The sequence below is a fragment of the Molossus molossus genome, unplaced genomic scaffold, assembly GCF_014108415.1.
Source record: "Molossus molossus isolate mMolMol1 unplaced genomic scaffold, mMolMol1.p scaffold_m16_p_15, whole genome shotgun sequence".
NCBI lineage: Eukaryota > Metazoa > Chordata > Mammalia > Chiroptera > Molossidae > Molossus > Molossus molossus.
Window position 1 is genome coordinate 39,961,312 of NW_023425350.1, and position 11,481 is coordinate 39,972,792.

Below are 11,481 nucleotides of genomic sequence, written 5' to 3' on the forward strand. Positions count from 1 at the left end.
ATAGTAATAGGAGATAGAGACACACAGAAATCTGTGAAGTCATAGAGAGACAGTAAAAAAACAGTCATGGTATTTTTATGATACATACCTTATGTGATCATTATATAGTTTGGATTTTATTATTAATCCCTGACTAAATTTTAATTATTTCAGCAATATGCATGGATGTATCATTTAATCAAGAATATAGTTGTAAAGCTTATTAAAAAAGCTAACTAGAATATTATAGAGGAACATTTGTTAAAAGCAAAAACAAAAAAAACCTTGGCAGATTATATTAATCACTCATTTTAATTGGCTTCATATATATTATGCTTTTATCCTTTGTCCATTAGGATATCAAAATTGCTTAGAAATACTCTTAAGCTTTAGGCTATTAGGACCAGATATGCTCAGATACCTCAACCTCTTTGAAGTCTTCTTGGAATCCAGTAAAATTCCGTGGGCATTTTATATGTGCTGAGGAAAGAGTGGGTCTCCTGCTTGCTTATGTTGTGGCTGTTTTTCTTTTGCAACCTTTTCAAGTAATTTTTCTTTCTTTCCTGCATATCTGTTTTTGTCTATTTTCAAAAGTCATTAGTTTTAGATGGCATGATTTCCTAAATGCATCACTGTTTACCCTCCATAGCTTTTTAGCCTGTTCTTAGGGTTTTCTATTTGAATATTTCCCTGAGAGAAACTTAAGAATTTCAGCCACACACCTAGGAATGCCTGGTGCTTCTCATCTGTAAACTATGGAATGAGTTCAGACAGACATCATAGGAACTGTAGAACTAGAGGGGGCCATAGAGGGAAGCCCCCAGAGGGTCTCCAAAGAATAGTACTTGGAATTCCTTCATAATTCAGAGACCTGAGTTTTACCCCAGACCATGGGCAATTACCTAGCAACTACTAGGTAAGAACCCTACACTCCCATTTTATGTTTGAGGAAACAAAGACCCTGAAATTTGTTAACCACTCAAATTAAATGGCTTGCTCAGATTGCTCTCCACTGAACAGTTAATAAGCAGGAGTATACCCAGATCTCCCTACTTTCCCATGTATGGTAAATCTGGGGACTTCCATTTTCTTTCCTCAAGAATAAAAAGCAATGCATCTTACATCTCCTTGTGCTTAAGGCCAGAATTTTTATTTTTCTTGCCTCTTTTCTAAATTGTAGATGAAAGATTTCTAGACATTAGAAAATCTGTTTCACAGAAGAGACTGACTGACTTACTCATGGGTTGTATCTTGATTCGTTTATATGGATCTTTTTATTTGCCTGTATTTCCAAAAGTGCTTCAAAAGGCCACATGCACTGGTACTGATGATTTTCCCTATAGAAGATATTTTCCTGAAGCCAAAAGCTTGCCCTCCTTGTTTGCCTTTAAACATTCTCTAGGGAATCTTGTCTAACTGTCCATATTTGTCTTTGATGCTCATAATTTGGGGGGGGAGGGGAAGCTAGCCCAAATATGACAATTAGTACTCATATATTTGGAAACTACTTAAAGGTCAAGAGAAAAAAAGTGTTGATTTAAAATATTTGCATCACCATTATAAAGCACATGAACATAAAAAACATAAAGCGAATATTGGAAAATAAAAATATTTTTCTTTATTTTCGAGACATTTTCATAGCTAAGTCATTTCTTAGGTTTCACAATCTTCACTAGTATCTATTACAGGAACTATGTGTTTTTATATTAATGCCCAGAAATATAAAGCTTTCTCACGATGTGAGATCAGTTAGAAGTTGTTGACATGTATACAATGAAAGACTGTTATTCATAGCACATCGTGTTGATTAGTACGCATGAAGGACTTTATTCTCTTCCCAAACTGTGCCACAGCAATCAATATACTGCCCTCTAAGAAACAGTAAATCTATTTTTTGTATTAATGGTTTTATCTTAGGTTTCTAGGACTCTTACAAATCCCCCGAGAACAGTTGAATTACTTCATCGGTGTCTGAGATTGTGACCTAGATAACCAACCTATTTTGTTCTTAGTTAACAGGTCACTATTCTGTGTCCACCTTAGAACCACTGGCTTATTTCAGAGTTCTTCCCGCTCTGTGTTTTCCTTTCACAACACAGCCCATTGCCGTCTATGTCTGAGTACTTGAAGAAGGGTTGCATTTTGAATTGTAACTATCTCATGCTTTGTGTCTATGATTCTTTGAGGTCTTGAGTTTATCCTCTGCTTCTAAACCGGAAATTTAAAGCAGGCTGGGAAGGTGTAATTATATTTACAATGTAAGGGCTAGAAAGAGATGCTACCTTGGCTTCCTGAGTAGAGGTTTGTACCTCTTCAGTGAATTTATTAAGAAATGAGATTTTCCTAACTCCCTTGTATAGAGTTTGAGCCATCCATTGCTATGACGTTCCTTTCCAGTAGTCAAGGACCATAGCAACAACTCTTCAAATATGACAGAACTTTTCTGCCACATAGTAGTGTCTGCTAAAACACAGAGACACAGTTGCATTGGCTTACAAATGGAAGTAGACAGAACCCTATATTGTGCTTACTGGGTTTCTCTGGAGTATCTACTCTATTCACAGACTATTTGTTTTTCTTTTAAATAATGAATGAACCGAGTTTTGTGTTCATGTTATAGCCATGTAAACTTTTGTGGAATTAATCAATCTGAACATAATCTTTACAGTGAAACACTCTAGGAATGTTATGATTGTTACTATGTGTGCATTTTCCAATTACTGTACCATTGGTGAATTCAGTAGTTTTACCTTATGTTGTTATTAATCTTACCTTTACTAGTGTCCCTTTAAAATGGCTCAATTTTAAACTTATTGTAATTGCATCTAGTTCAATGATTCTTTAATTTATTCTTTTCCCTGCATTTGATGCTTTCTGTTTTGGTCATCTGAGAGATCGTACTATTTGGTAGCGAGATTTATGACTGAAGCCCCAACTCTGCAGGGAAAATCAGAGAAATTTACTACTGGCCCTAAGGCTATCATCACAGGACTTAAATAGCTCAAGATTAAAGCTTCTTCATTTTCCTTTGATATCCCTTGTTATAGGAGTATAATATAGGAACCAGAATGATTTTGCTTAGGGGTTCTTAATTCTAGCTATGCATTAGAATCACATTGGGAGCTTTTAAAAAATACCATGCCTCACCTCTCCAGGTGCACAGTGTGCAGCTAGGGAAGCGTCACTCAGATAACCAGACTAAGTTGGCACAGCATTCCTTAATTTTGACCCTGATTTCTAACAAAGCCTAGTGGTCCCATCAACTGAGTAGTCCTTGTGATTTAGATGCTTGCACCACATTTTATTTTGTTTGTGTTTGAGCTCATTTGTGTGGATCTTTTGTCTCTTGTGTTCAGATTCCTCTTTGCCCCTCTCATAGATCCCTCTTAAAAAACACATCTTTGGGGAAGAGAACAATTAAGATGCCTTTTTGTTGTTTTTTTTTAAAGGTTGTGTGGAGGAAACTTGGAGATGCTGCAGGTTCGTGTCCTGGGATTAGACAGCATTTGTCTGGAAACCAGTACAAAGGACCCATGTGAGAAACACACTTTCAAGCAGGAGATCACCACTGCCAGAAACAGGAAAGAAGAAAGGAGTGGATTTCCACAGACCTGAGCTCATGGAGTGATTGTACATTGCAGCACATATTTTCCCTCTGCAAACCTTTAGTATAACTAAAGCTGTATTTTATGTCTCTCGCTTTGATGTCTACAGTAGTCAATTTCAAACAAGGTAGCTTTGAAAATCACCATTTTGGTACCAGTATTTTCATTAGAACTAAAACATTTTTGACTCCTTAGATCTAAGATTATAATTGGGAAACACGCATGATTGGAAGAGTGCAGTAGAGCCCTGGTGGTTTTGATAGTTGACTCATTGCATTTAATGGTGGGAGTTTATTACCACGTTGTATTGAAGATGATAAGAGGTGGGTGGGTGTCTTCCAAATTCCCAACTTTGAGAGTTGAGTACCTATTTCTTATATTTTAGTCAGCAAAATACTAGTTCCTGATGCATAATTTAGATGCAAGATAAGATTAGGTTTCTGGGATTTTGTTTTGACTTTTGAGGTGCTAACATACCACATAAATTCTCCTTACCAACTGGTAGCAAGACTTTTAGAGTGCTTATCAGAAAGTACCATTTATTTCAAATGATCAAAATAGATATATCTTTTCTTTTAATCTTGAGATATTTTTCATGAAGACACATCTTGGGGACATGTCAACCTCCATAATCTTTCAGTGTATCCATTGATGTTAATATTAACAATTTCAATTAAAGAACAAGCAAACAGTTTTTCTAAGTGTTTTCAGCTGTGAGATGTCAATTTCTACAATTTAGTTTCTAGACATGCTGTTATATTTAATAAACTTCATGTAAACTTTAAAATATTGCACTGCATTTACGAAAAGCTTTCTTTGTCTACAGCAGCTATCTAATATTTTATGAAAACTGACGCATGTCCTTCATTATCGAGGCTAAAAGCTTTGTTCAGATTGCTTGAGGTTTGAAAAGAGGCGTGCTAGCTTTGCTCACTTTATTTCTTATTTTTGGTATATATATATATAATATTAGACTGTGTGTATTGGAAATGCTATGATAGGTATTTTGTGTTTATTCCAATGCAATGATAGTTCTCGTATGAATGTGCAAGAGGCCCGTGACAGAATGCTAAGTTTTTACTGTAGTTTAAGATTATTAAAGTAGGAATGCAACAATTCCCAGTTTTCATATTTCTTCTAAATTACTCATTTATAGCAGAGTTCTGTTGTTTTAAAATGGGCTCATTACACAGTTTATTAATGGTCATTGGTGAAGGGGTTTTGTTAAAATGTTGTGATGAAAAAAGTCCTCTGCTCTCAGAAAATATTTATGACTTAATTTACTATAGAATAATCTCTTTAATTATTGTAATTGGGTTACACTTAAACCTATCTGTCTTTTATATTTTTAAATTATTACTACTCAGTAAAAGAAAATTGCTTGCTATATTTACACCTTCTCGTTAGAAAAGCTTTCATCCTTAAATTGTTGTATTCCTTCTCTCCGAAGACATTTAAAATAAGTTTTTGTGCCTGCAGAAGCTAATACAAGGAACACTGGTCTTTTGACAAAATACTTGTGTAAATTTTGATACTGTATTAAAACTATTTTTTTAAAGTTCCGCATAAAATTGAGTATCCAGTATGTGTTCATCTTAGCACTGGTAATAAATTATTTAATCTCACAGTGTTATTTTTTTTCTTCAAAATGTTTTTTTCTAAATGAGATTTCTAATCATGACTAAATATCATAATGCTCTTGTATGATGATAGTAATACAGATGACTTATTGAATATAAAAGAAAGGCATGTTTTTAAACATGTTTACATGAGAGATTTAGTATTCAGATTTTCTTCAACTCATACTATTCTCTATTATAATGTAGTAAAAATTTTAGAATAGTTTGTGATATAAAACCTTTATTCTTTTAATTCGTATAGACCTAACTCACTTATTATTTAAAAATCACCAGAAGGAAATTTACTGAGGGTGGCAATACTAACGAAATTAAAAACTTAACCTCTGTATTTAGGAAGCTTATATATTACTAGGGGAGGAAGTAATATACACATATAACCAAGATATAAATCAGAAAACACATGCATGTATGATCAAGGAACATGTTTCTTAGAGCTCACTAAGATTGTGGAATAGGGCTTCTTACATTTAGCATTAACTCCAACTTTGACTGACATAGCAGATGGACAGCCCAGGGCCTGAGTCTCACTGTTGCCTACTGTGTTTATCAATACAAGTCAGTGGCACTGTTCTCCTATGTGACCAGTGTATTGGTTTATTATTTGATTTTATTTTCCCTAGAACAAAGGTTAATTTACAGATCTTGGCAGAATACTTTTTTCCAGCTTTGAAGCTGATAGATATCAGAATCTAAGCTTTTTAAATGAATGAATGTTAAGTTTCTAGCACATGCTCAAACGTTCATGGAAATTAACAAGGAAGAAAGCTAGAAAAACCACGAATGCCTGGAGGTTAAACATGCTCATGAACAACTACTGGGTAAAAAAGAAAAAAGCAGGAGATCAAGAAATGATGTAGGATGGCAACAGAACAGGTAGACACTACACTCACCTCCTTCCTGGACCAAACTGGAAATGCAGCTAAATTATAGAACAGTCTTAGTAACCAACTGAAGACTAGCTGAACAGAAGTCATATAAGCAAGAATTTACAGAAGCAGCTACATTGAAATTGGTAGGAAGGGCAGAGATGTGGATGGAAACATGGAAAGGGCGGGCCCTGCTCTCACAGGCTCCCCAGCCCAGAGCACCGGGGCTGGGAAGAGGTGCCCATATAACATCTGGCTGTGAAAATCAGTGGGGATACTGTCTGGCCAGGGAGACTGGAGTCTGCTAGAGAAACAGGCGCCCTCTTACAGAACCAGCACACAAACTCTCATTTGTGTTGCTCGCCCTGGGTTCTGGCAGTGCGAGGGTAGAGCAGACTGGGGTTTGTGGCTCTGGGGAGGGAGCTGAAGGGACAGCCACCAGGATCCTTTTGCTGAGTCCCTTTTCCATACCGCAGATGCCATCTTTCTTGGGTGGAGCACTCGCCTCCTTGGAGCATCAGCCTGGAGGAATGAAATACCCCCACACTCTGGACTCCCTACTATTCTACCCTGAGGAACTCCTGCCCTGATGAGGTGTCAGCTAGCTGCTACCCTGAGGAACTCCTGCCCTGATGAGGTGTCAGCTAGCTGCCTGGACTGGGTGTAGAGGTCCGGCCAAACTCTGGGGGTGTGAGTGACTGAGCCGTGTGGCTTTGGGGTGGCGGCCGTTTCCTCCACTATCCTATGAACCTGCCCAGCAGTCCCTCTCCTACACAGGAAATCCAGTGGCCCCACCTGGCTGAGCCTGGGCTCCCAGCAGAATCTGAGACAGACTGAATTGTGTGGCTCCAAGATGGAGGCCATTTTCCCTCACCACCCAGCCAGTGCAGAGTCTTGCCTTCACATGGCCAAATCTGGTCTGTTTGAGCCTGATAATCCCTGCTGGCCTCCCCGTGAGGACTCCCTGAGAATCTGCCCCACCACAAACGTCTGTGGGCACCCAGCAGGGTGGCAGCTGGACTTGGTATACCCTGGGACTTTTGCAGAGTGGCCTCAGACCCAGTACTGGCACCGAGTTTGAACCTGTATCAAGCTGGTGAACACTGAGAATCTATCTGGTGACTCACTGAGAATCTATCTCATGTAACTTGAAGACTGCCAGAGGCTCATTCAATGATCACAAAAGATCCTGAATAGCCATAGCAATCTTGAGAAAGAACAACAAAGTTGGAGGAATCATGCTACCTGATACTAGACTCTACTACAAGACCATAGTAATCAAAACAGCATGGTACTGGTATAAAGACAGATATATAAATCAATGGAACAGATTAGAGCCCAGAAATAAACCCACACATTTATGGTCAATTAATATTTGACAAAGTAGGCAAAAACATACATGGGGTAATTGACAGTCTAGTCAACAAATGTGGTTGGGAAGATTGGACAGATACATGCAAAAAAATGAAATTAGACCACCTTCTTATACCATAAACAGAATAAACTAAAAATGGATAAAGACTTGAATGTAAGACTTGAAACCATAAAAATCCTTGAAGAAAACATAGGTAGTAAAATCTCGGACATTTCTTATAACGATATTTTTTTTCTGATACATTTCCTTGGGCAAAAGAAATAAAAGAAAAAATAAACAAATGGGACTACATGAAACTTAAAAGTTTTTGCATACCAAAGGAAACCATCAGCAAAATGAAAAGACAACCCATTGAGTGGGAGAACATATTTGCCAAAGACATATCTGATAAATGGTTAAAATCCAAAATTTTTAAAGAACTGATAAAACTAAACACCAAGTCCTGGCTGTTTTGGCTCAGCAGTTAGAGTGTTGGCCCGCAGACCAATGAGTCTTGGGTTTGATTCCAGTCAAGGGCATGTACCTCGGTGTGGTTCATCCCTGGCCCGGGTTGGGTGGTTCAGGAGGCAACCAATTGATGTGTTTCTCTCACATCAATGTTTCTCTCTCTCTCCCTCCCTCCCTCCCACTCCATCTGATGATAAACAGAAAAATATCCTCGGGTGAGGATTAAAAAATAAAAACACAAAAAAAACCTCAACACTAAAACATCACTAATCATCAGAGAAATGCAAATTAAAACCACAAAGAACTATCACCTCACATCTGTCAGAATGGCTGTCATCAATAAATCAATAAACAAATGCTGGTGAGGATGTGGAGATAACTCTTGTGCACTATTGGTGGGAATGCAGAATGGTGCAGCCACTGTGGACAATAGTATAGCGTTTCCTCAAAAATTAAAAATGGAACTGCTTTAAGATTCAGTGATTTCATTTCTGGAAATATATCTGAAAACACCCACAACACCAACCAGAAAGAATTTATGCACCCCTCTGTTTATTGCAGTGTTATTTACAATAGCCAAGATTTGGAAGGAACCCAAGTGCCCATCAGTAAATGAGTGGATAAAAAAGTTGTGGTATATTTACACAATAGACTACTACTTGGCCATAAAAAAGGAAATATTACCTTTGTAAAAGCATGGATGGACCTGGAGTGCATTATGATAGTGAAATAAGCCAGTCAGAAAAAGATAAATACCATGTGATTTCACTTATGTGTAGAATTTAGTGAACAAATAGAAATAGACTCAGAGACAGAGCAGAGTGACAACTTGCAGGGGCTGGGGGGCTGGGTGAGAAAGGTGAAAGGATTAAGCAAAAAACAAACAAAACCTCATAGACACAGACAGCAGTATGGTGATTACCAGAGGGAAAGGTGGGTGGAGGGATATAGAAGAAGGTAAAGTGAGGATAAATGGTGATGGAAGATTTGATTTGGGGTGATGAACACACAATACAATGTACAGATAATGTATTATAGAATTGTACACTTGAAACCTATATAATTTTATTAAGCAATACCACCCAATAAAATCAATAAAAATTAAAAAATAGAACAATTAAAACAATAAGATCAAATGGTAGAGACAAATAAAAATGTAAACACGACATACCAACATTTCTGAGATGCAGCAAAAGCAGTACTAAGAGGTAAGCTTATACCTTTACAAGCCTACCTCAAGAAACAAGAAAAATCCTAAATAATCTAACATTCACCTTAAAGAACTAGAAAAAGAAGAACAAAATCCAAAGTCAGTAGAAGGAAAGGAACAATTAAAAATCAGACTGGAAATAAATAATACCAAGAACAAAGAGACATAGAAGAAAATGAAACAAAGAGCTTTTGTTTGAAAAGATAATATCAAATCAATCAATGTGATACAGCACATTAACAAAATAAAACATAAAAATCATATGATTATATCAATAGATGCAGAAAAAAGCATTTGAAAGGATATAACATCCATTTATGATACAAAAAAATTCTCAGTAAAATGGGTATAGAAGGAAAGAACCTCAACATAATAAAAGCCACATATGACCCTCAGTGAACATCATATTCAATGGTGAAAAGCCTAAAGCTTTAACTAAGATTAGGAAAAAGACAAGAATGTCTATTCTTGCCACTGCTATACTGGAAACCCTAGCTAGAACAATTAGTCAAGAAAAAGAAATAAAAGGCATCCAAGTTGGGAATGCAGATGACATGATTCTATATATAGAAAACTCTAAAGACTTCACAAAAAATAAAAACCTGTTAGAAACGATAAACAAATACAGTAAAGTTGCAGGATATAAAATCAATATACAAAGATCTGTTGCATTCCTATATACTAACAATAAAATATATTTACAATTGCAGAAAGCAGAATAAAATCCCTAGGAATAAATTTAAGAAAACAGGTGAAGGACCTGTTCACTGAAAACTTCAAGACATTGTTAAAAGAAATTGAAGAAATGATGAAATAGAAAGATATTCTGTGTTCATGGACTGGAAGAGAACATTTTTTAAATGACCATATAAAGCAATATATAGATTTCATGCAATCTCTATCAAAATATCAATGGCATTTCTCACAAAAATAGAACAAAAAATCCTCATATTTGTATGAAACCGCAAAACACTCCAAATAGCCAAAGCAATCCTGAGGAATAAGAACAAAGCCAAAGGTATCATACACCCTGAATTCAAACTGTACTACATTAATCAAAACAGTATAGTATCAGCAGACAAATAGACCAATGAAACAGAATTAAGAGCCCAGAAATAAACACACACATACATCAGCAACTAATTTTTGACTAAGAGGCCAAGAATATATAATAGAGAAAGATCATTTTTCCTCAATAAATGATGGTGGTAAAACTGGAAAGTACATGCAAAATAATGAAACTAGACTGCTATCTGACACCATATACAAATATTATCTCAAAGTGGATTAAAGACTTGCATATAAGACCAGAAACAGTAAGATATATAGAAGAAAACGTAGGCTTTAAATTTATGGACTTTGGTCTCAGTGGGGTCTTTGTGAAATTGACCACAAGGCAAGAGAAATAAAAGCAAAAATAAATGAATAGGACTACATCAAGCTAAAATGCATTTGCACAGCAACAAACCCCATCAACAAAACAAAAAGGCAACCAACTAAATGGGAGAAAGTATTTGCAAACTATAGCTCTGATAAGGGGCTAATATCCGAAATATATAAAGAACTCATACAACTCGACAACAAAAACAATCTGATTAAAAAATGAGCAGTGGACCTGAAGAGACACTTTGTCAAGGAAGACATACAGACATTCAGATGGCCAAAAGATTTATGAGAAAATGCTCAACATCACTAGTTGTAAAAGAAATGTAATCAAAGCCACAATGAGATACTACCTCATACCTGTTAGTATGGCTATTATCAATAAGACAAGAAATGAATTTTGGATAAGATGTGGAGCAAAGGGAACCCTCATACACTGCTGTTGTCAGTGTAAACTGGTACAGCCACTATGGAAAACAGAATGGAGGTTCCTCAAAATATTAAGAATAGAGCCACCAGCCATCCCTCTTCTGGGTATCTACCCAGAAAGCTTGAAAACACTTATTCATAAAGATATACATATCTCTGTGTTCACTGCAGCATTATTTACAAAAGCCAAGACATGAGAACAACTCAAGTGTTCTCTGACAGATAATTGGATAAAGAAGGTGTGATACACACACACATATATGCAATGGAATACTACTTAGCCATAAAAAGATGAACTATTGCCATTTGTAAGAACATGGGTGGAACTTGAGAGTATCATCCTAAGTGAAATAAGTCAGATGGAAAAGGACAGGAACCATATGATTTCACTCATATGTGTGATAGAAAACAAAAAAGTAACAAAGGAAAAAACAAAACAAAACAAAAACCCCAAGTTACAGATAAGACAACAGAATGGTGGCTGCCAGAAAGGAAAGAAGGTAGGGAGGGTAAAGAGAGTACAGGGGCCCCAATATAACACAACAGA

General features: G+C 36.4%; 1 protein-coding gene across 4 annotated transcripts in view; it reads left to right on the plus strand.

Moving 5' to 3' along the window:
* The window catches only part of CCDC85A (coiled-coil domain containing 85A), a 159,703-nt gene extending 154,543 nt beyond the window's left edge, over positions 1–5,160 (plus strand). For all 4 annotated transcript variants that reach the window (XM_036262982.1, XM_036262977.1, XM_036262978.1 and 1 more), the window contains one exon: positions 3,429–5,160. In XM_036262982.1, coding sequence (XP_036118875.1) covers positions 3,429–3,518 — 90 coding nt within the window. In that variant the 3' untranslated portion in view covers positions 3,519–5,160. The remainder of the gene's footprint in view (positions 1–3,428) is intronic.
* Positions 5,161–11,481: the final 6,321 nt, after the last annotated feature.